The 25,333-nt window shown below is 47.2% G+C and overlaps 1 protein-coding gene across 1 annotated transcript; it reads left to right on the top strand.

Moving 5' to 3' along the window:
• Positions 1–169: 169 nt before the first annotated feature.
• PHGDH (phosphoglycerate dehydrogenase) lies at positions 170–24,813 on the top strand. Its single transcript, XM_048498880.1, has 12 exons — positions 170–396; positions 7,268–7,419; positions 9,043–9,108; positions 10,875–10,929; positions 11,026–11,124; positions 12,052–12,184; positions 14,126–14,274; positions 16,666–16,818; positions 19,137–19,269; positions 20,387–20,514; positions 23,481–23,697; positions 24,572–24,813. Exons 1-12 carry the CDS (start codon positions 181–183, stop codon positions 24,724–24,726), a joined length of 1,656 nt encoding a protein of 551 aa, XP_048354837.1. The 5' UTR covers positions 170–180; the 3' UTR covers positions 24,727–24,813.
• Positions 24,814–25,333: the final 520 nt, after the last annotated feature.

Below are 25,333 nucleotides of genomic sequence, written 5' to 3'. Positions count from 1 at the left end.
GCGGGGCGGGGCAGCGAGCAACGTCTGAACGGGGCTTCCCCGGACAGCAGCTTCGTGGCAGGCCAGCTCAGCAGGCAGCTGCTCCCGGAGAGACCCGGAGCCACGTGCGTCCGCGGAGGCGGCCCGCGGGCCAGGGAGGCGTGGGAACGCCCGGGAGGGGGCGGGTCTGCGCCGGAGCCAATGAGCGGGGAGGGCGAGGCGCGGCGGCCCACCGAGTTCGAGCGCGGCGCCGGGCCAGCCTTTCTTCTCCCCCTCCAGGCGACGATGGCGCCGGTGCGCAAAGTGCTGATCAGCGACAGCCTCGACCCGGCTTGCGCACGGATCCTGCAGGCGGCCGGCATCGGCGTGCTGGAGAAAGCCGGCCTGGCCAAGGAGCAGCTGCTGGCCGAGATCCGAGTGAGTAGAAGGGAGGGAGGGAGAGGCGGAGAGGCTGCGGGGCTGGCGGGGGGGCTCTTCTCGGCAGCCCGGACCAGGGGCACCCCCCCCCATCGCCCGCAAAGATTGGCCAGTCGCTCCTTTCTGCAGCGCAGCTGGGTCTACAGCGGCACCGCCGAGGAGGTCTTGTGCCCAGGGGCAGCGGGATGGGGGGAAAGGCTGGGCTGGTGGAGCTCTGCAGCCTGCCAAAATATTGGGGGGTGGGGGGAGGGGAGGGGACAGGGTTGGCAACTCTGGCTTAGAACATTCCTGGAGCTCTGTGGCTAGGTTTGGGGAGGGGAGGGGCCTCAGCTGGTATAATGCCAAAGCAGCCGTTTTCTCTATGGGAATGAATCTTAGTAGTCGAAATAGCTTCCAATTCCTGGAGGTCCCACCTGTAGATTGGCAACTCTAAGGCCCCTTCTGCATGTGCAGAATAATGCACTTCCAATCCACTTTGCACCTGGATTTTACTGTGCATAATAGCCAAATCCACTTTCAAACAATTGTGAAAGTGGATTGAATGTGCATTATTCTGCATGTGTGGAAGGGGCCTGTGAGTGGGGTTTTCCTGCAGATTTAGCCCCTAAGGGACATGTGTAACCCTGCCTCATGGATTGAATGGGAGAGCCTAGTGCTGCCGGACCAGGAAGGAGGAAAATCTTGACCCAGTTATTTGGTGCAAAATCTGCCTCCTCACTGGATGGGGTTGTCAATATTGGCTGCTTCACCCATAATCCCCTTCCCTCTGCTTATACCCATCCTGACCCATTCACAGGTTGGGTCTGGGATTTCCATCCTGCTTATCATTTAAACCCAGAGTCCTTATCAGTTCCGGCATTCTGTGCGTTCTCTTTAAAGGGACTGATGGTGGATTGTTCCAGTGGTGTTTCACACTTCTTTCGCCGACTCTGTTCACATCTAACAGTGGACGCATGTGCGGCTTGCATGTACATCTGTTTCTGAGAAAGAGCCACTGTGGGGTTGCTTGGCAAATAGAACCAGGACCTAGATCTATGCAGGGTTTAAATCTCATGTCCTGCTGTTTGTGCATGGAGATTGTGCATATGAGAATTGTTCAACATAAATATAAAGAGAAATCAATTGGACATGGATTGGACATGCTTGCGTGGTATAGTGGTTAAGAGCACTCTAATCTGGAGAACCGGGTTTGATTCCCCGCTCTGCCACTTGCGCTGTGGAGGCTTATCTGGGGAACTAGATTAGCTTGTGGATTCCAACACATTCCATCTGGGTGACCTTGGGCTCGTCACAGTTCTTGGGAGCTCTCTCAATCCCACCTGCCTCACAGGGTGTTTGCTGTGGGGGGCGGGGAAGGAGATTGTCAGCCCCTTTGAGTCTCCTTACAGGAGAGAAAGGGGGGATATAAACCCAAACTCTTCTTCATAAACAGAGAACATTGCCAAGAAATGAGACATCTCTTTATTTTGACCATCTATAGAGCCAAGCCTGACATTGGGCCTGCTGTGAGCATCAATCCTAGAAGAAGGAGAGTTTGGATTTATAACTCACCTTTCTCTCCTGCAAAGAGACTCACAGGGATTTACAAGCTCCTTTCTCTTCCTCTCCCCTCAGCAAAGACTTTGTGAGACAGGTGGGACCGAGAGAGTTCTGAGAGAACTGTGACTAGGCCAGGGTCACAGGGCAGGGAATGCAGGAGTGGGGAAACACATCTGGTTCACCAGATAAGAGTCCCCCACTCATGTGGAGGAGTGGGAATTAAAACTGGTTCTCCAGATTAGAGTCCACCTGCTCTTAACCACTAAACCTTGCTGGCTCTCTATGTGCGCCGTGGCATACTGCAAACACACCTGAACCCTGTCTCAGTGTTAAACAGAGGTGTTCACATGGGCCTCCTTGTTGGTTTTCTGTGTGTAAAATGGTGCTTGGATCATTCCTGACAGAAATCAGACTAGCTTTAAAGAAGCGTTGCCTCCTCCTGCTCTCCAGCTCTACCTGTTCGGGCAGGGGACCTGCCTCATTTGCTTGTGAAGAGCGAGAAGACACTTGTCTCCACCTGCCTGTCTGTGGATCAAGCCTCTCTGGCAGAGAAGATAAAAACAAGCGGTGAAGAGTGAAAGAATCCGAAATCTCTATCTTCACGTACCAGCATTCTTTACTCTTGCCCCTTAGGCCAAGTGAATTACAAGATTCTCCTGCAGTCACACTTGCTTGTGATCAGGACAAGATTGCTCTTTGGAAACGTGTTCACTCAAAATGAGCAGCCAGCCTGAAAGCTCACTGCAAAGGCTGAACGATGGCTGTTTTCCATGTTTGTGTTCGGTACACCCACTTAAATACAAGGTGTAGTGGTTAAGAGCAGGTGGATTCTAATCTGGAGAACCGCGTTTGATTCCCCACTCCTCCACCCGAGTGGCAGAGGCTTATCGGGTGAACCAGATGTGTTTCCGCACTCCTACGTTCCTGCTGGGTGACCTTGGGCTAGTCACAGTTCTTCGGAACTCTCTCAGCCCCACCTACCTCACGAGGTGTCTGTTGTGGGGAGAGGAAGGGAAAGGAGTTTGTAAACCACCTTGAGTCTCCTTACAGGAAAGAAAGGTGGGATATAAATCCAAACTCTTCTTCTTCCATGTGTGTGCCTTAAGTAAAAACTGACTTCTGGTGGCACCAGCAAGGTGCTTTCAAGGCTAATGAGAAGCAGAGGAGGTTGAACGTTGCCTTCCGAAGCGTCATTTTCCAAGTACTAAGTACCAACCCTGCTTAGTTTCTAAGATCTGATGCCATATTATTACACATCCTGACATATACATAGAGAGGCCAGTGGCCAAAACGGATGACATCAACCCCAACTGGAAAACATCTGAAATGACTGCTAGTAAACATTTGTGTTTGGGATTTGTGGAGACTCCAAGGAGAAAGTGAAGATGGTGTCTCATGAAAAAGGTGTTCCTGGTGGATCTACAAGTATGCAAGTGAAGAGGCACTTTCTTTGAGCTCTCTGGGTCCAAAAACAGCATTTTCAAACCAGTCCCAAAGGTTGCAGGAAACCAGGATGGACTGTGGATCAGTGGTGTAATATGCTCTTGACAAAACTGCTGTGTCCCACAGTAGATAAGCATAAGCATTTTATTGTCATTGTGCACGCACAACGAAATGTACAGCAGCATTCCTCGATGCACACAATTTCAGACTCATACCCCATCCTCACTTTCCCTTTCCACTTTCCTCCAAGATGAAGTCTTGGAGAATCTTCAAAGGCAGCCTCAGTCAGAGTGTTTTATAAAAACTGGAAGGGACGTCAAGGATCATCTAGTCCAACCCCTGCACAACACAGGAAATCTACAGCTACCTTCTCCTCGCCCCCCCCCCCCCGCCCAATCCTCCAGTGTACACCCAGAGGAAGGCAACCCACACATACAAAACCAGGATCCCTGGCCAATCTGGCTTGAGGTGGCATTCTTCAGTTATGATTTCTTTTCACTTTGTGTCCAGGTGAAATTTATCAATGTCTAGATAAGATTCTAGTCCTCATGATTCCAAAGATGCAGTCGAAATTGAATCGTCTCTGCATTCAGAGAACGATGGCTGCGATTTCTATCCATTGAGAGTTGGCAATCAATGCCATGCCTTTCTCTTTGGAAGCTAGACAAGAAAAAAATATGTTTGGAGCTCTTTAGATAGTTTTAGATGTCCTACCCAGTAAGATGCAATGAATTTCTATCAAAGATAGAAACTCAGTCATCTCCCTAGACCGTGGTGGCGAATTTTTGGCACTCCAGATGTTATGGACTACAATTCCCATCAGCCCCTGCCAGCATGGCCAATTGGCTTTGCTGGCAGGGGCTGATGGGAATTGTTGTCCATAACATCTGGAGTGCCAAAGGTTCGCCACCACTGCCCTAGGATTTATTATGTGGGTGTGCTGCCAGATCTGCTACTCCCAACAGTATCTGTTAAGACCACATGGAGCTTTGGAATGAGGTGTCACTCAAACGATGACAGCCCGGGATTCTTCATTACCTTTTAAAAATATATATTTTATTTTATCAAGAAATAACAGGATTGCAGTCAAAATCGAAAGTACAATAAACATCTTATCTCATAAAAGAGAAAGCAAACGTGCATATACATTGAAGAAGTTATTACAGAATGAACGAATTAAAAAGGTAAAGAGCATTAGAAGAAGAGAATTATAAAGAAGAGAATTATAAACAGGTAAAAAGAGATAGGGAGAATAAAGAAGAGAAGAAGGGGTTTTTCATTACCTAAGCAACTGGGAGCAGCTTTTTCTGTCTTGAAGCAGCAACTGGATCATACCGGCTTTTCATTCACAGAAGGAATTCATTCTCTTCTTTCCCCCCAGAAGTCCTTTTTCTCTGTCCTGTTCCTTTTTAGTTGCTCATCAGTAAGATTTCTCCACAAACATCCTCCTGTGAACAAAAAGTCCACATAGCCAAATATCTTGAACTATTAACTGAACCCCAACAGAGATGGATTATTACAAGGGCCAGATGCAATACTTTTCCATCGGCCATTACAAAGGGTCGCTATCTATCTATTCCTCTCTAGGATCGGGTCTGTCCACACTGTAAAAACCAAGTGGAGATTCTTGCTCACATTATACTTGACTGTCCGAGATATGTGGGTATTAGGAATTTCTCTCCTGGGCAGGTCTTAGACAAATCTGAAAGAGACTCTGACAACTCTGTTGTGGAGCTTTTGTTAAAAAGGAAAAAGTAACAAAATTTCTTTTACAAGTGACAGAATTTTCTAAGTAATATCCAATGCTAGATACAGTTTATCTGTCTGTGTTTTGAATGTACTTTTGATTTGTACTTCAGAAATGTCTGTAATGCTCTGGGGCCTATTTCAATATGCCTAATAAAGGCTGTTGTATTGTAACAAAACAGCATGTAGGGAAAGAGGCTGCAGTGAGGAGGGGGAATCAAGTGGGAATCACAATTCCTTCCTCTTATCCAGCAGAAAACCTGTTGTGTCCCCTGTTTCTAAAAGTGGGGTCAAGTGGATGATGGAGATGACAACAATCTACAAGTGAATCTAGGCAAGAAGGTGCTGCTGCTGCTGCTTTGGAAGTCGGCTTCCAGTGTTATGAATTGCTTGAAATTGTGCTACTCGTAATTGTCACTATTCTCTTACATATTTCCTTTTTAAAAATTAATGTATTTTATCATGGTGGTGACCTGGAATTGTTTAAGTAACCAAGTTTGGATAGATTTTTTTTCCTAAATAGGCATTCAAAAACCTAACATAGTGGTCTCTGTTCATATGAAGACCCTGTGAATATTCTTGGACCCTGCCTTCTACAAGCAAAAACAATCTTGTAGTGTTGCCAAGAAAGTAACTTGATGTCTCATCCATATGCAAAGATGACACTCTTAACCATTCTGTTCTGCCCTTCGATTACTTCCAGGTTGGACTACTGTAATGCTCTCAACAGGGGGCTGCCCTTGAAGACAATTCAGGAATTTCAATTGGTAGAAAGTACACCTGTCTGTTCGCTGGTTAGTGTTGGATGCTGCATATGTATAGAGCTTAATTTACAGGAACTCCAGTAACTTCCTATTGACTTCCAGTACCAGTTCAGAATGCTGCTGTACTTCTGAAACCCTTCATGGACTGGAACCCACATAACTGGATCACCTCTACCCATCCATTGACATGGTTCTACTGAACAGGCCCTTTTGGCAGGACCATCCATCCATACGGAGAAGCTGGAACACATCCCTTTTGGGTGACAACCTCTGTTGGACACATAAAGTTGCCTTATAACGTATCAGACAGATCTGTCAAGGTCTACATTGTGTATTCTGATGGACAGCAGCCTTTCTGGATCCTGAATCGAAGTCTTTCATATAACCTGCACCTAAATCGTTTTAACTGGAGAAGCTGTGGACTGAACTTGGGACTTTCTGCATACTCTTTGGGACCTTCTTTTTTCTGCAGCGGATGCAAAGTCTCCTTACGGCTGTCATTTTGCACGAGACAGGCTCACGAGCGATCGCTGACCTCTGTTGCTAGCTATGCATTTGGTGTTGTAGCTTTGTATTCCTTGCGAATACAAATAATTTATATTTTAAAGTAAAACTAAGTTATTGTTTTAATTTAAATTATTGTTTTAACTAAGTTACTGTTTTAACTGCATGTATCTCTGTATTGTTATAGCCAATGGCTCAAACAATAAATACTTGACTTGACTTGACTTGACTTTGTATTCCGTTTCATCCTTGCTTCCTGTTTCAGGCTGTTAAGTGATGCGCTCTATAGTCTGTAATTGTAGTTTGTTATATGCAACTCTGAAATATACCCTGTTTCCCCTAATATAAGACAACCCCGAAAAATAAGACATAGTAGAGGTTTTACTGAAGTGCGAAATATAAGGCATCCCCCGAAAGTAAGACATAGCAAAGTTTTTGTTTGGAAGCATGCCCGACGAACAGAACACAGAAAAATAAGACATCCCCTGAAAATAAGACATAGCGCATCTTTGGGAGCAAAAATTAATATAAGACACTGTCTTATATTTGGGGAAACACGGTAGAAAGACAGGATCTCTTTTTTCTGAATGAACACACAGCAAAAATGTGAATAATCATCTGAAATAAACTGCACAGTTTTCCTTCCTTCCGTTCCATAATTTATACTGGTTGCATAATTTAGCTTGGTGCAGAATTCCAGTCACAGAATATACATGACACTGTTTGTGATACTGCCCACCGTCACTGCATGTTGGGAAGGACCTAGGGTAGATTCTTCAGGCGGTCGTTTCGGGAATGTTTTTGGAAACTGTCCCAGCTGTGGGCTTTCAGCGCCTCTGAACAAGACTCCGCTCACCCTGCTTGTGTTTCTTTAGGACTGCGACGGGCTCATTGTCCGCTCGGCAACAAAAGTGACCGCTGACATCATCAATGCTGCCGAGAAGCTGCAGGTCATCGGGAGGGCCGGCACCGGAGTCGACAATGTGGACGTGGACGCTGCAACGAGGAAGGGGGTCCTTGTGATGAAGTAAGGCACGATTCTGCCTCCCAAGCGGGATGCCTAAGTTCAGTGAAAGTTTTGGGGTGGCAGTGTTGGAGTACTGTGGATAGGAGGAGCAACTTCATGTGAATCCAGTAGGATGGGAAAAAAATGTAATCCTTTCTGAGTGATGGATGGGATAATGCAATTGTTGGATAAGCCTGCTTGGCTCCAGAGAAGTAGCAGCCCCTCCTTCCTCTGGTTCAGCCAAATTTATAGTTTTATCTCTACACGGTAGCTTGGGATGGTTATTCATGGAGTTTATATGAAAGATCCAATATAGCCAAGTTGCCCAAAAAGGTCTGCTCACAGCTTGGGAGATACCTTCCTTTTCCTTCCCTTGTGAAGTAGGAGGGGCTAAAAGAGTTCTGAACTAACTGTGTCTAGCCCAAGGTCACCCAACATGAGGAGAAGCAGGAAACAATCCTAGTTCACCAGATTAAAGCCACTCTTTTAACTTCTACACAATGCTGACTTTTAAAAATCTTTGACAGCTAAACAGTGACAGACGTATTAGATTGATTGCGTTTTAATAGACATCATGATATTCTGATTTAAATAAGATATTCTTATCATGCTTTAGAAAAGATAATGAGGACATATCAGATATATCCTTAGTTGCACCTGCTTGGTTAGATCATAATTAGTTAAGAACCCAGTCATTTGCCTAGATTGTAATCACCTGTTTAAGGTAGAAGAGGTTTAGAGTAAGATAAGACTGGTATTTTTCTGCAACAATGCATTGATGGGATAAGCGAATCAGATTTTTCTGGGTGAAATTCTTAGAAAGGGTCAGGCGAGATTTCTGTGTGTGTGATTTCGGGTTGTAAGAAAATTCGTAAAAGCAGTTTTAAGGCAATCGCCTGAAAGGTGGTTTGCTTAGAAATCGCTGTAATGCGGTTAAGAAATGTGAGGAGTTTTGATAAATCTGGCACTTGTTTTTGCAGCGGTTATAGGGTTAATTTTCACCTGCTTGTACTTTTGAACACTTAATAGAGATAATTATTTCTTTTTACAATTGAAGACAAACCTTTCTGAAGGTGCCCTGCCTTGCTATTTCTTAGGTCAAAGAACAGGACTCAGCTATCTTGTTTGTAATTCAAAGGTTGATAGACAGCTTTTATCAGATATGTCCCAGAGATATCTGATGCTAAGTGTTATAATACATTAATTATTTCAGAGCTATTTAGTCTCGGTTCTCTAGCTGGATGTGGGAGTAAACGTTTTGTATCAGTGACACGCTTCTTTTTTAATGTGCGCTGAAACACAGCTTCCCTGAGGAGCAGTTATAATCTCTTGTTGGCAAATCTGTACCTCAAGGTCAGCAGAATCAGATACAGGAGGTGCTGGAAAGTCCTTGTGAGCTTTTATCTACACTTGCCTTAGGTTCAGTCTCGGGGCAGATTTGTGATGCCATGTCTTAACCTAGGGACATAGGCCTACAAATACGTGCCTGAGCATGTCCAGAGTGCACTTAGTCTTTCAACTACTCCTAAGAGGCAGGACTTTTTTTTTTTTGCTTAGCTCAGCCTTAAACCCTTGAATCTGTGAACTGCGGTCTATGCCAGGCGTGCAGTCTAACTTTCCCCCCCTTTTCTCTATGCTTCTCAGCACACCTACTGGCAACAGTCTCAGTGCAGCAGAGCTGACATGTGGTATGATCCTGAGCCTAGCCAGGTAAGTGGTCTGGCTTCCTGGGACATCTCAACAGTGGTGGATTCTGGACAGGCCAAATATGACAGGTGTAGGACGTTATATAAACAGCTGCGGGGGGGGGGGACTTCACACAGGCCCCGTTCCTAACACAGGTTTGGCCCCTTTTCCCCCTTCAATCCGGGATTTTCGAAAATCGCTAAACCAGCAATCCTTTTGTACGATCCCAGCCTGGAGGCACTCCCAGGCAAACACAATAAGCAGAAGATGCTTTAATGTATTGTCGAAGGCTTTCACGGCGGGAATCACTGGGGTGCTGTGTGGTTTCCGGACTGTATGGCCGTGTTCTAGCAGCATTCTCTCCTGACGTTTCGCCTGCATCTGTGGCTGGCATCTTCAGAGGATCTGATCCAGCCACATATGCAGCCACAGATGCAGGCGAAGTGTCAGGAGAGAATGCTGCTAGAACACGGCCATACAGCCCAGAAACCACACAGCACCCCAGAAGATGCTTTATTTCCCCCCATTCACTTTAGGTCCCACACCGTCCACTGTCAGGGAGAATCCACCCTCCTGCCATTCTTTGCAGGTTGCCCAACACATTGTGGGCAGATTCTCTGACAGCGTACAAAGTCCCCCCGAACACGTTTTCTCCCCATGGCAGCGAGTATGACTGTCATATAGATGTACAGCAACATGGTCATTATTACCCAGGTGTTGCAAGGAGGTCCCTTTTTCTTTTGTGTGTTGTGCAGGTGCAGCCACGCAGGTGCAGCTGATCAGACTGTGGGACCATTGGCATGGCTGCAGGGGTTCATTTAGGTCAGTGGTTCTCAACCTTCCTAATGCCGCGGCCCTTTAATACAGTTCCTCATGTTGCGGTGACCCCCCAGCATAAAATTGGTATATATAAAATATAAAAAGACCGTTTTCTGATGGTCTTAGGTGACCCCTGTGAAAGGGTCATTCGACCCCCAAAGGGGTCGCGATCCCCAGGTTGAGAACCACTGATTTAGGTGCTTGCGCAGCTACGCACCTGTTGCAGGAAATAAAAAAAGAAAGAAAAGCGCTCTGTGCAAAGGCACAAAAGCAACCTGGATTGTTTCCACAGATTCCGAATCGCTGCCTGAATGGGTGATGGGTGCATAACCAACACCTTGAATTGGACTAGGAAACCAGGTGGCAGCCAATGTCAAATAGGTGTACTGTTTCCAAGTCAGCTAGTCTCTGACAATTGTGAGGGTGCTGCCTTGTGAACAATTGTCTCTCTAGGTTGTCTTGAAGGACAGTAAACTTCCGAGAGCCTAAATTAGTCATACCTTACCAGAGCCTAAATTAGGACTGCCAAACTGCTGTTCTTACTTGGAATACCTTCCGTTGAGTCAAAAGACAGCTTTGGAATGTTTTATAGAAATAAAAATGAAATATTTAGAGAAGATCATGGGCACTTCTGCCTATGCAGAATAACGCCCTTCCAATCCACTTTCACAATTGTTTGAAAGTGGATTTTGCTACTCCACTACTTTTGATGAGTCCATTTGGACTAAACTATTGATAAGACTCTGAATGGCTGCTGTATCTATCTGTCTTTTATGGACAATTGTTTTATTGTATTTTGGAATGCCAATAAAGGCTTGTCTATGTCTATGTCATACTCCGCACAGTAAAATCCAGCTGCAAAGTACATTGAAAGTGGATTGAAAGCGCATTATTCCGCATGTGCAGAAGAGCCCAGATCTGTACCCATGTCTAGATTCTGTTCTTGCTAAAATAAAGATTTATCATTCCAGGCAAATCCCACAGGCTGCTGCCTCCATGAAGGAAGGGAAATGGGACCGCAAGAAAGTAAGGAACCGATGCCTTCTCAACCAACGGGGGGGGGGGGGGGGGGGGGGCTAGAAAGGAACACCTGTTCACAGCTGCGCACCTCCTCTTTCCTAGTTCATGGGAATGGAACTTCAAGGGAAGACCTTGGGTATCCTCGGCCTGGGCAGGATTGGAAGAGAAGTGGCAATCCGGATGCAGTCCTTTGGCATGAAGGTAAGAAGACTGTGCGGATGATAAGCCATGGTGAGCAGAGGAGATGCATTTTTGCCCCTCCCTGTTGCTCTGGTCTTCATTTTCCCCGAAAGGCTATTGATGCCCTGCATGAATCAGAGAGTTGGAAGGGGTCACACAGGCCATCTATCCCAACCCTCTGCTCAGGACCAGCCTAGCACAGTGGTGGCGAACCTGTGGCACTCCAGATGTTCATAGACTACAATTCCCATCAGCCCCTGCCAGCATGGCCAATTGGGATGGGATTTGTAGTCCATGGGATGGGAATTGTCATCCATGAACATCTGGAGTGCCATAGGTTTGCCACCACAGGCCTAGCCCACCTGACAGGTTTGTCCAGGTGCTGCTTGAAGGCTGCCAGTGAGGGGGAGCTCACCACCTCATTTCATAGCAGGCAGGTAGTTCAAATGGTTGCCGTGGCCACAGGCTGGCTCCTGCGTGAGAGCCGGCCTTCCTGTCAGCAGGGAGGCCGGAAAGGGCAGAAGCTGTCCTCAACCACCCGTCTGAGCTGATTGTTGCTGAGCTGTGGCCAGAAGTTGGCTCCGGCAGCCGTGGTTCACAATTTAGGCGGGTGTCTGAGGCTTCCCTTCTGACAGGAAGGTCAGCTCTTATGGCTCAGCAACAGGTGGCTCAGGTGGGCCTCCCTTGTCATCAGGGAGGCGGGGGAGGGCAGGAGCCGGCCTGCAGCCATGGTGCCCACCTGAGCAGCACTGAGGGAGCTGTCGGGCACCAGCCGAGTCCCGCAAGGACCTAGCCAACATCCGGCAACATCCCTATGTTCCCATTGGCAGTACACCACTGACTGCCATTGACAACTATGCTTTGAACACGGTTTTCCAACCAATTCCCCATTCACGGAGTGTAGGAGTCCCTGTCAATTCTTCAACCATTGTTCTCCCCTATCATTAGACCATAGGCTACGACCCCATCATCACTCCTGAGGAATCGGCTACATTCGGTGTCCAACAACTGTCTTTGGAACAGATCTGGCCCTTGTGCGACTATATCACGGTTCACACGCCACTCCTGCCTTCTACGACAGGTAAGGGGCATTCTCTTTTGGCTTGCAAGAGATTGTGTGATCTGCCAGATGAATGCTTGCAGAGACTGAATTCTTTCTTCCGGAAACCTGTTGGGGCAGGACGCATTGGCAACAAGCAAAGAACCACAATTGTACTGTATAAGGCTTTCAACAGTAAGGCCCCTTCCGCACATGCAGAATAATGCACTTTCAATCCACTTTCACAATCGTTTGCAAGTGGATTTTGCTGTTCCGCACTGCAAAATCCAGCTGCAAAGTGGATTGAAAGTGGATTGAAAGTGCATTATTCTGCACGTGCAAAAGACGCCTAACCGGGGTATAACTTCAGTTCTTTGAACAAGTGCAGCCTCAGAATTATGTGAGCATGCCTCAGAGTAGGGTCACACAATCTTTCACAAAACAAACCGTATACGTAACAAATGAGAAAACAATATGTTTTACATATCAAACTCCTCCAGGGGTGTGATGACTTCTCTAATTAGAAATAGGTTCTGCGGTCATTAGTTCAGTGTGGATTCCGGCTTCTCCCACCGAAATAACATAAGATTCCTTCAATAGCACCGTCTCTCAAAACTTCTCCACTGAGCTGGTTGGTCACTGGAAAAGGCCTGACCTCAGCAATTCTTCAAAGGCTTGTGGTTTCTGTAATGCAAAAGAGTCACTTGACGCCTATTTGCAAAATGAGGTCTCCCATGGCACTTACCTGCAGAACTCTCCTGAGTTTCGCAAGGTTTAAACATCCCAAAGTTTCTGTGAAGAAGAAAATGATTCAAATTGAGGGTTGTGAGCCTTTGTGAGGGTTGTGAGCAGCAGTGGCGTAGTGGTTAAGAGCAGGTGTATTCTAATCTGGAGGAACCGGGTTTGATTCCCCACTCTGCCGCCTGAGCTGTGGAGGCTTATCTGGGGAATTCAGATTAGCTTGTGCACTCCCACACATGCCAGCTGGGTGACCTTGGGGTAGTCACAGCTTTTCAGAGCTCTCTCAACCCCACCCACTTCACAGGGTGTTTGTTGTGCGTGGGGAAGGGAAAGGAGATTGTAAACCCCTTTGAGTCTCCTATAGGAGAGAAAGGGGGATATAAATCCAACTCTTCTTGTTCTTTTTCTTCTTCTTCTTGTTGTTGTTGTTATTGTTGTTGTTATTGTTGTTGTTGTTGTTCTTCTTCTTCTTCTGGGGAGGGTGAGGTATAAATACATACATACATACATACATACATACATACATACATACATACATACATACATACATACATACATACATACATACATACATACATACATACATACATACATACATACATACATACATAAATAAATAAATACCCCAACGACGTATTGAAAAAATTAACTGGACAGCAAATTACCGCTCTGGACTACAATCTTGCAGTGTTTCTTTCCGCCATAGTATTAATGTCCTTGGCTGGGAAGCTGCAATATGGTCCTTTGAAGGAACTTACACTTACGTTGTGTGTTTCACATGCACGTGGCAAAACGAAGCTTTGAGTGTGTGTGTGTGTCTTTGTGTGCTGAGGGAAGGGTAGGCAGGCAGGAGAGAGAAATCGGCAGCTGTGGATGAATGTCCAGAATTACTTTCCTGGATGTGTAGAGACCCTTAGTGCTTGGAATGCCGTGGTTATCCTTTGAAAGAGAAGAAACCCTGCTCTGACTTTGAAAATTGTGTCAGGTGTATCTTAAACATTTCAATGCAATGAGGTTTAGAAACATGCTTTTTAAATCGGGGTTCTTAGGACAGTACGCAGTGCCCCTCCTGTATGCTATAATCCCGGAAATGCATCCTAAAATCAAATTTTGATAAAGGCTGGGGACCCCTCTCCCCCCAGGTATGTGTGCGGCGTCCGGAATGGATCAGAAGTATGGGTGTGTATAGTTTGGTCAGTGGGTGGGTAGAGCACTCTGGTTCCACCCCTGTCTTTTCTCTAGGACTGCTGAACGATACCACATTTGCTCAATGCCGGCGTGGGGTCCAGGTGATCAACTGTGCCAGAGGAGGCATTATAGATGAGGCAGCTCTGCTTCGGGCCCTGCAGTCCGGCCAGTGTGGGGGAGCAGCCCTGGATGTGTTCACAGAGGTGAGACGGCCCACACACCCACCCACAGAATCTTCCCTGGCAGGAGAACAGGCACAAAGGTGGGGGGAAATGCTATCTCTGCTGTTGCTCAAGAATGCGTGAGAGCCCTTTGAACAGGCATCAGGGGAGTAACAAGGCAAACTGTAGCCCTGGGCAAAACCTGAGTTGGATGCCCCCCATGGGCAGCCACTCCACCACGACCAAATTTTTTTTTGCACCAGGACATTGGGGCCTGAAGGGGGTGCATTTTTAGACATATCAGCACCAAAATTTCAGCGTATCATCAGGAGACTGTCCTTATGCTAAGGAGATGGGGGCTATGCTACCCCCCAAGTTGGTGAGGTTTGGTGATGGTCCTTATGCTACCCCCCAAGTTTGGTGAGGTTTGGTTCAGGGAGTCCAAAGTTATGGACTCCCAAAGGGGGTGCCCCCATCACCCATTGTTTCCAATGGGAGCTAATGGGAGATGGGGGCTATCCTTTTGAGGGTCCATAACTTTGGACCCCCTGAACCAAACTGCACCAAACTTGGGGGGGTCCCATCAGGACAGTTTCCAGATGATACCCTGAAGTTTTGGTGCCGATACATCCAAAAATGCGCCCCCTGCAGGAACATCCCAGAAATTTGCCCAAGAATTTTTGTTCTGCATTGAGTTTTCTTCATTGCTGTCAATGGGGGTTGCAGGCTGGGGGGGGGGGGGGCACATTTCTGAAGACACAGTCTCAAAACTTTTATGGTCTCATCAGGAGACTGCCCTAATGATACCCCCAGGTTTGGTGCAGTTTGGTTCAGGGGGGCCAAAGTTATGGACCCTCAAAACAGTAGCCCCCATCTCCTATTAGCTCCCATTGGAAACAATGAGTGATGGGGGCACCCCCTTTGGGAGTCCATAACTTTGGACTCCCTGAACCAAACCTCACCAAACTTGGGGGGTAGCATAAGGACAGTTTCCTGATGATACACTGAAATTATGGTGCTGCTAGCCTAAAAACTGGGCCCTCTGCAGACCAAAAATGGAAAACCACTAAAAGACCCCAAAACAAACCCTGCATTTTGATGCCCACCTTGCCCAATGGGCATTACACCCCTGACAGGCATCAAAATTTCTTGCTACAGGGAAAGACTGCCAACCTTTGCTCAGATCAGCGTTCACGATCCTCTGCCGCAAGCTGGTGCTTCCAAGGTCCTTTTCCTGGAGGTGGAAGTGTTTGGAGGAGGGAAACTAGGATATCGGGAATGTTACCCGGTCTCCACAACTCCTCATTGTGACATAGTGCCAAAGCCAGCATTGACATACCCTGAGGTGGGGCAGGATATCTGGTGGGGTTCTTCGAACTGCCCAGTGTCATTGAGGAAGTGTATGTGGGTGGTACACAGGGCATCCTCAACTGCACACGCACACGCACTGAGGTGCTGTTGGGGAAAGGTAACAGCGTGGATGATGGGAGAGCTTTCAGGCTGGAGAAGGGTGCCTAGGCAGATGGGGGCACGAAGATGTGGAAAGAAAGGTGTGATGGGGCCATCATGTCCTATTCAGAAGCTTATAGGAAATTAAAAGGTCAACTATTGAATAGAGAGTTCTCTACCCGAATCACCGCAGCCAAGAAAACGTCCTCCCCCCTGTATTTTTCTCTCCCATTTGAACTAAATAATTTGGCATAAGCAATTCTGTATTGCTTAATAAACCCTGTTCAAAGGAGATCCATAATGCTCGCCAGGTTTAATGTTATGCCTTCTGCCTTGTTACATGGCAGATTTAATAAGCAAGAAAAGGCTAAAAGATTGTGCCCATGTAACGATGGGTCAGTTGAATCTCTGGCCCACCAATTACTACACTGTCTCAGATTCAAGGAAATCAGATCCAAGTATGTGAATCTTACTCCTTTACATTTACCCCATCTCCCTGATTTAATTAGATTACACTACTTGTTGGACAACCCTGATCCTTCTCTCTGTATGATAGTGGCAGACTTTCTCCTGGAAATTACCAAACGCCAGTAGATTTCCTTTGACCTGTATTGTATATGCTTTTTAATCCTTTTTTATTATTGTTGTACTGTTGTCTATGCCAATAAAGGCTTGCTTCTCAGGTGCTATCTTTTCAAAGCCCTCTTAAAACCTGGAGCTGGCCCTGCAGAGCGCCTCGGTTCCTAAAGAATCAGGCTGCTTCTGCGTGGCACAGAAAGAGCAAAAGGCCTCCAGTCCATTCCCTGCTCTACTACTCCAGTGCCTGTTCTTCTCTTGGTGGGTTTGCCAGAGACGGCAGCCAAAACATTGGCTGTCTATAGCATGTGAGCCACCTCCCCAATGAAATGCTGTCAGGTTCTTTTATAGGAAAGGTGCAGGTCTCAGTTTAACTGGCTTGGCTGTTCCTATTCCCCTCCCTTCTAGGAGCCACCTAAGGACAAGGCCTTGGTGAACCACCCCAATGTGATCAGCTGTCCCCACCTGGGGGCCAGCACCAAGGAGGCTCAGAACCGCTGCGGCAAGGAGATCGCCGAGCAGATTGTGGACTTGGCCCAGGGCAGGGCCCTGGTTGGTGCTGTGAGTCTTTCTCTTTGTAAATTCCTCTTGCTGATCAGACATTCGTACAGAACGTTACTCACCATCTATGTAGCCCTTTTACTGGGTAATCCTCAGCAGAGTTGCACATTTCTAATTCTGTTAAAGCCAACGGGCTTAGAAGAGTGTAAGTCTCATTAGGTTGGCATTATTAATTGTCAGAGGGGCTTAAATAATCTTTAGAGTCCTCGTTTTGCTGTGACTAGGGTTGGTGCTTGGATGGGAGACTATCGGGGAAGTCGAGGGTCGCTCTTAGGGCTGTACGTTTGGGTCAAACCGAGCAGAAACCCTCCCTCCTGATAGCAGACTTGAGCGGTACTACTCAAAGTAGACAAGTGGGCATATACAGCAAAACTCCCACCTTCAAGAAGAAGAAATACTCCACACAGCAGATTCTTTCAAAAGAAGGCTTTTACCATAGAGTTGCTATAAACAGTCCAACAAAGTGCTCCTCCAGGCACCTGTTTCCCTAAGGAACAAAGTTACAATACATTGCTGTTGCTTATATACATGGTTTCACCAATCACTATAAAGGTCACTTGCAACTGGATTGAACCGGTCTGCTTGCTGTTCTCTAGCTGTCAGATCATTCCTTTCTTGCTGACTCATACCTCTGCTGGATAGGATATGATCACCATGATCTAACTGTCATGACCCCCCCCCCCCCCCAAAAAAAAACATTTTGGATTTTTCCAATTTTTTTTCAGCCAACCCCCCCCCCCCAATCTATTTGAGCAGAGTTGAGTAGCCCAAGCTTGTGGTGGCAGCCCAGCCAGCTGAGTGGTGGAACCCCCACTCTTCTCCACTGCTTTGGAACCTTGAGCAGGCTTTAGAAGCAGTGGGGAAACCAGCACAGCTCCATGGAGGGCTCAGCCAATCCCTTCTTGAAGCTCTGCGGCTTGGATTTTTTCATTGAAAAAGTTGGGAAAAAAACAACATGGAGTGTGGCGGGGGGGTCGGTCTTATTGGCTTTTTTAAAAAAAATTTCAGTGTCTTTAAAAGCTGAACATGAAAAATACCAAAAAAAGAGGTGCACAGTTCTAGCTGCTAGGCAGAGACAGGCCATGGCAAACCACCTCTGTCTTTTGCCTTGAAAACCCCATTGGGGGTGGCTGTAAATTGGCTGCAGTTTGATGGGGAGAAATGGGGGGGGGGGGAATGAAGTAACTGCCCTAATAGCCCAGGTTAGCCTGATATCATTATTAGTGCCTGGAAGCTAAGCAGGGTAGGTACATATATCGGAGAACACCAAGTAAGGCTAGGGCTGTCCTGCTGAGGAAGGCGATGGCAAACCACCTCTGCTTCTCTCTTTGGTTCTGCATCGTCTCTCCACTTGGAACAGAGCCTCTCTGGCCAAGTCTGTCAGCATCAACCTAAAATCGAGCAAAGCTGATCTCGCTTCACCAGATAATATTTCGGAAAGCTCCGGTTTGCTTACAAAAGACTTGAGCTGCATTTACGCAAAGACGTGTGATTTTGGCAAGGCCAACTTTTGGACAGTTTTAACTGCTAACTTTTTTTTTGAAGGCAGTGACCGAAAGCAGACACAGAGGCGCAGTCGGGGAATCACATTGCAGAATGGCAGAGAGGGAAATCAGTCCTAAATTCTATCACAGTCCTATGCAGAGCGGCACCTTTCAACGCCTTTGGAAATCACTGGGGTTGAAATGGCGTAGCCCTGACTGGGATGGCCCCAACAAGCCTGATCTCATCCGAGCTTGGAAACTAAGCAGTCAACCCTGGTTAATACTTGGATGGGAGACCACCAGGGAAATCCAGGGTCATGACGCAGAAGAAGGCAAAACTAAACCTTTTCTAGTTCTGGTGTGTTTTCCGGGCTGTGTGGCCGTGGTTTGGTGGATCTTGTTCCTAATGTTTTGCCTCCATCTGTGGCTGGCATCTTCAGGTGAATCATTAGGAACAAGATCCACCAGACCACGGCCACACAGCCTGGAAAACACACCAGAACAGTTGAATCCGGCCGTGAAAGCCTTTGACAATACATTAAACTTTTTCTGTTTGTTTCTTGCCTTCAAACCCTGTTGGGTCAATACAACACAAGTCGGCTGTGACTTGATGGCTTGATTTTCCACTACCAGGATGTGTATCTCTTGCCCAGAGACCAGCCTTGAAGGAGGCCGCTTTGTTTAGAGAAATTGCATTCTCAAGAAGGGGGGCGTCGCCAGCGAGCCTTTATTTCCCCATTGCTGTGAACCGAATCCTTGGATTCAAGCCCTTCTCTTTGCTAGAGGCCTGCCCTCCTTTATGCCGTCTCATGCTCCTGTTCTTCCTTTCCTCAGGTGAATGGGCAAGCTCTCATCAGTGCATACACGCCCCATTCAAAGCCATGGATCGCATTGGCTAGAGCTCTGGGTACCGTGCTGCGCGCACTGACCCAGCAAGTGAAGGGAGGCGTGCAGGTCGTCACCCACGGTGAGATGAGAGGGAAGAGAAGGAATACCTTCAGATTTTAGCTTCTTTCTCAGAAGACTCTTGGCCTTTTCTATCTTTGCTCTCTCATCTCCCTTTACCTGCAAAGCGGTGTGTCCTCTTTGTAGAGAAAAAAAGCATATTTACTTAAAGAAAACTAATTCTGTCTCAGATACCCCATACTCATTTTTACAGAATACACACTACCCCTGCTTACTCTGCCTCTTGTTCTGCTAGATGTACTCCAGCCTATATAACAGTGATAGCGAACCTTTTTGAGACCGGGTGCCCAAACTGCAACCCAAAACCCACTTATTTATTGCAAAGTGCCAACACGGCAATTTAACCTGAATACTGAGGCTTCAGTTTAGAAAAAATGGTTGGCTCCAAGGCGTGTGTTACTCGGGATTAAGCTTGGTAGTAGTCAGTGGCTTTGCTTTGAAGCAACTGTGCAACTCTTCCAACGGGTGAATCACGACCCTAGGAGGGTTCACTCAGAAGCAAGCCCCGTTGCCAGCACCCGAGCTTCCTCCCAGGTAAAGGATCGCACTTTCGTTCTTCGCATGAAAATCAGTGGGGTTTAACAGCGCTTAACAGGGTTACCTACACTGCTTCCCCAAAACTAGGTCTTAGGTTTAATGCTAATAATCGAGCCCAGCGACCCAGACCAGCTTAGATGGGGGGGGGGACTTGGTTTGCGTGTGCCCACAGAGAGGGCTCCGAGTGCCACCTCCGGCACCCGTGCCATAGGTTCGCCACCACTGCTATATAACATCACCCAGTTCTTTCTCTACTAAGGCTTTGGGCTCAGCGTTTCTTCTTCCCACGCATCCCCTTTCAAAAACGTCTATTGCAGATCACCAGCTCTTCCTGTGTGTTCTTCCAGGAGTTCTTCTTCCCTGTTTTCACTGTACCTCTGTCAAGCTTTCCTGTGCTCAACGCGCGTAGTCGGAGGCCCTTTTGCATTAGATTTCCTCTGCTGTTGGCTCTGAGGCCCCTTCTGCACACGATGGCCCTTCTGGTCTCTTCCAACTCTATGATTCTACGTGCCGCAAGAAAAGGGCAGAGAACTTTTCCAGGTGCTGCAGTGACTCGTTCGTTCTCTGATTTTTTTTACTAGGACCAACTTTGCAGAAGGCCGGCAGTTATTTGACCCCTGCGGTGGCAATGGGCCTCCTTAAAGAAACGGTGCAGAAGGACGTGAACCTTGTGAATGGGCTGCTCCTGGCGCAGGAGGCTGGTCTGAAGGTACTCCTGGGTCTAGTAGTTCATTGGGGAACATTTACATAACTGTAAGATCGTCCACTGTGAGGTCTCTGTGGGCAATTTATTAATTTATTATTTAGATGTTTTTAGTCGCTGCTCACCCAAAAGAAGAATAAGAATAAGAGTTTGATTTGTCTCTTTTCTTTCCTGCAGGTGAGACCTGCTAAAGGGTATTTACAATCTTCCTTTTGCTCCTTCTCTCAGCAACAAACACCCTGTGAGGGTAACTGAGAGAGCTCCGAGAAGCTGTGACTAGCCCAAGGTCACCCGGCTGGCGTGTGTGGGAGTGCACAGGCTAATCTGAATTCCCCCGATAAGCCTCCACAGCTCAGGCGGCAGAGCAGGGAATCAAACCCGGTTCCTCCAGATTAGATGCACAAGCTCTTCACCTCCTACGCCACTAAGCAACTCACAACCTTAAAACAGTAGACATTAATTAAAAACTACATAAATTAATTAAAAACTACATAAAAGCAGGTAATATCAGATATTAGCATTAAAATGTTAACTGGTTAAAATATGTGACCAGCACCATACCACTAACAAAACAACCCAAACATGCGGATGACATTCCAAAGACTGATCCTAAGCATGCCCTGTTGAAGTAAATAAGTCCTGGAGGGCATGGGTGTCACCAGAGAACGCATTCTACAGGAAGGGGCCACAACTGAGAAGGCCTTTCTCCTGGTGGCAGCTAACTGAACCATCCTGGGGCCAGGTACTTTCAAGAGGCTCCTAGAGAATGTCCAAAGGGAGTGGGTGAGGTTGTAATGGGAGAAGCAGTCCTATAAGTATGAGGGCCACAGGCCGGTGTGGTGTAGTGGTTAAGAGCAGGTGGATTCAAATCTGGAGAACCGGGCTTGATTCCCCACTCCTCCACCTGAGTGGCAGAGGCTTTATCTGGTGAACCAGATGTGTTTTTGCACTCTTACATTCCTGTTGGGCGACCTTGGGCTAGTCACAGTTCTTCGGAACTCTCTCAGCCCCATCTACCTCACAAGGTGTCTGTTGTGGGGAGAGGAAGGGAAAGGAGCTTATAAGCCACCGTGAGTCTCCTTACAGGAGAGAAAGGTGGGGTATAAATCCAAACTCTTTTTCTTTTTAAGAGCTTTATTTATTTGTTTTAATTTATTTTAAATTTCTATACCATCCCTCCCCTTTTATGCTTCAAAGGTTAGCACCAACACCTTGAATTGAATCCAGGGACTTCCTTGCTCGTCTGCTTGAGAGAGGATGCCTACTAAGGGTTAAGAACATAAGAACATAATTGTTGTTCTTATTTTGATTTCGTTGCCATCCGTCCCCTCATGGGCTCAGGGCAGCTGTCAGCATTTTAACATTTGTAACATTCAGCATATCAAAGCAATAAATTCTATCAAATACATCATTTCCATAAACTCTATCAAATACAATAGGTTAAATTAGTGTGACCAGATGTCCCACTTTTGGTGGGACAGTCCCGCTTTTGATTAATTTGTCCCACGTCCCGCGGAGTTAGGTCGTTTAAAATGTCAGCGACGTTTCACAGATTGCTGCCTTTCTTAAGGCCTCTCTGGGGCTCTCGCCCTGTGAGTGGGCAAGAAACGTGGGAGCACCTCTGGTAGCTGCAGCAAAGGGCAGCCTTCCAAAATCGACTTCTTGGGGCTCTCTCCCCTGTGACACAGGGCGTGGAAATGGGAGCTGCTTCCAGAAGGCAGTGGCAGTGGGAGCTGCCAAGCACTGCCCAACCTTGCTTCTTCTTGCCCTTGCCACAGGGGAACGCTTCCCAGAAGGTAGTGCGCGGCAGCCTCCTCGCGCTTGCTCCTGGGAGCCTCCCATTTCCCCGCTTCCTGTGACAGGGAGAGCCTCCCCAGAAGGCAGTGCGCTCTGAGCGTGGCCGCTGCAGACATGAGCCAGCACACCCCCCAAAAGCTGCTAAAATCTATCACCTTAGGTTAAATGCAATTTAAAAGCACACTTAAAATTGAATATAGATGGTGAGAAAAATTACCCCTCGCTCAGGGAAGAGGTTGGAAGGGAGAGGCCAAGATGGAAGAAAACATGGCGGCCTCAACCATATGCCAGGTGGAACAACTCTGTCTTACAGGCCCTGTGGAATTGCATCAGGTCCCATGGGGCCCTGGTCTCAGTGGACAGAACATTCCAGAAAAAGTCTCAATGGACAGATATTCTAGAAAAAGCCCTGGCCATGATCAAGGATAGCTGGACATCTTTTGGGCCAGGGACCGCTAATAGATTTTCATTTTCTGACCATAATGATCTTTGACTTGAGACTTTAGAGGTGTACCAGTTGGCAGAAATTCAATGGATAGAGCTTCTGCAGCACAAGGACATGCAGAGGAGGGCTACATCTGTTGGATTTTCCCTGCTGTTACAGATTCTGTGTGACGAAAAAAACTGTAGCCCTTCATTTTACTCTCCCTTACCCTAACCCTAAACCCCCTCCCCCCCATGGCGAGTGAGAAGTGTATTTGTTTACTTCGTTTGTACTCTGCCTTTCTCCCCAACAAGAACCCAAAGCTGCTAATATGATTCTGCTCTCCTCAATTTTATCCTCACAACAATCCTGTGAGGTTGACTAGATTGAGAGTATGACTAGCACAACCACCCAGAGTGGTTATGGCAGAACGGGGGGTTGACCCTGGATTCTCCCAGGTCCTGGCCCAACACTCTAGCCTAGGAGTGGCCAACCTATGGTGCTCCAGATGTTCATGGAGTACAATTCCTGTCAGCCCCTGCCAGCATGGCCAATTGGGGCTGATGGGAATCTGAACATCTGGAGCACCAGGTTAGCAAGCAACTGCCTCTGGGAACTGGGCTTCATTATGCTGTCTCTGCCCATTGGCATGTATTCTCAAGCTGGTAGGGAGGATCGGGAACTTCTCTTCTGCAATAGAAGGATTATCCTTCCTGAGCATCTGACTTTTGTCTTCTCCGTTGTATTGCAGATCACCACCACCCACAGTGACAAGGGTACTGAAGAGGGCCTGCTGCAAATTGCTGCCCAGGGCTCCCCCTGCGGTGTAGTTGGCTCTGTGCAAGGCAGCATGCAGGTCCTGCACGAACTCAACGGAGCCGTCTTCAAGCAGCTGGTTCCCCTCACTGGCGTATTGCTGTTCTACAGATCCAAAGCTTCCAACGCCAGTCTGTTGCCAACCATCACTGGTAAGGGAGAGACATTTCCTCCAAGGCAGAATGGTCTATTGATGAACAGGAAAGGCCTTTCCTCCTGAACTGGAGCAGGGAAAAGGAGCTCTTCGTCATGGATAGGAGCCCTTCTCCTTTCTCCTATTTTCTGGAAGCTTGAGCCCCTGCTGCCCAGGGAGTCTCTATTTTAATGTCACCCCTTTACCCTTTGAAAGATTGCTGGTCCAGCGTCATTGTACCCACATGACATTGCCTGGAGCCCAGATCGGTGATGAAAGGCCTTTTCCTTCTGTCTCGGAGTGGAGTGAAATATGGGTTCATCTGTTGTGGGAGTTTAGCAGAATGCATGGGAGTTGCTGGGACCTGGATTGAGAGCAGGTGGATTCTAATCTGGAGAACTGGGTTTGATTCCCCACTCCTCCACCTGAGCGGCAGAGCCTTATCTGGTGAACCAGATGTGTTTCCACACTCCTACATTCCTGCCAAGTGGCCCCTTGGGCTAGTCATCACAGTTCTCTCTCTGAATCCCTTCCTCAGCCCCACCAACCCCCCACAAGGTGTCTGTTGTGGGGAGAGGGAAGGGAAAGGAGCTTGTAAGCCACCTTGAGTCTCCTTACAGGAGAGAAAGGTGGGATATAAATCCAAACTCCTTCTCCTCCTACTCCTTGCCTGTTGGCTGACAATATTTATTCCTCAGCTGTCTTTTATCTGCCAAATTTGGGTTACTATATACCAAGGGTCTGCAACCTGTGGCTCTCCAGATGTTCATGAACTACAATTCCCATCAGCCCCTGTCAGCATGGCCAATATACCCGTTGTGTGAGAACAGAAGCTTGGGATCAATCAAACCCATCTCTGACTGTATGCTAACTCAGTCTTCCTTCTTTTGAAGGTTTGTTGGGGAAGGCCAGAGTGGAGCTGCTCTCCTATCACCATTCCAGTGCCGTTGCTGGAGAGGAGTGGAGTGTCCTGGGCCTGTCCTCCGCTCTACCAAGCCTGCAGGAGCTGAAGCAACACGTCTCGGAAGTAGCTCAAGTTACTTTGTAAGCCTCTGAAAGAGACCCCAGCAAAGCAAAGCCCAAGCAAGTGTCCTTAACATAAACATTCCATGTCTCAATAAAAAGATTTCCAGGAGTCTTTTTATCTGTCTTATCTGTCTGTCTATTTAGGGCATTACTTATCCTCCTTTTAAAACACCAATACAATTTAAATTAACAATTTAAGTTAATACTTTAAATTAAAAAAACAAAGTAAATAAACAAACAGGAAGTAAACTCCGAAGGTGCAGTAAATATCCTGGTCTGCTGTCCCCCAAGATGGTCCATCAGGGCTGAGGCAAAGGCCGTTGTTTCTTTGGACTGGGTGGTCAAAAGGCTTACACCTCTGCCTAGTGGATTGATATTTTAATGTCACCACCTTGCAACAGAGACATCTTCTGTAATGTTTCATGAAGCCTCTCTTAATCAGACAGCCAGATTTCAGAGATTGTTCTATAATTCCCTTGCACTTGGGTAGGGTGTCCTTGAACCTCTCCAGAATGATGTCAAGCAACTATAGTATTGGCAGGAAGCCATCTTCAGAGCTCTCAGATGAACACAGTTCTTATCACCTCCCTGTGCATCATGCTGGCAGGGGATGATGGGAACTGTAGTCC

Source organism: Sphaerodactylus townsendi, linkage group LG05 (assembly GCF_021028975.2).
Source record: "Sphaerodactylus townsendi isolate TG3544 linkage group LG05, MPM_Stown_v2.3, whole genome shotgun sequence".
In the NCBI taxonomy this organism is placed as follows: domain Eukaryota; kingdom Metazoa; phylum Chordata; class Lepidosauria; order Squamata; family Sphaerodactylidae; genus Sphaerodactylus; species Sphaerodactylus townsendi.
The sequence above is the reverse complement of the archived record's forward strand: the minus strand, read 5'-3'. Positions and strand labels throughout refer to the sequence as shown.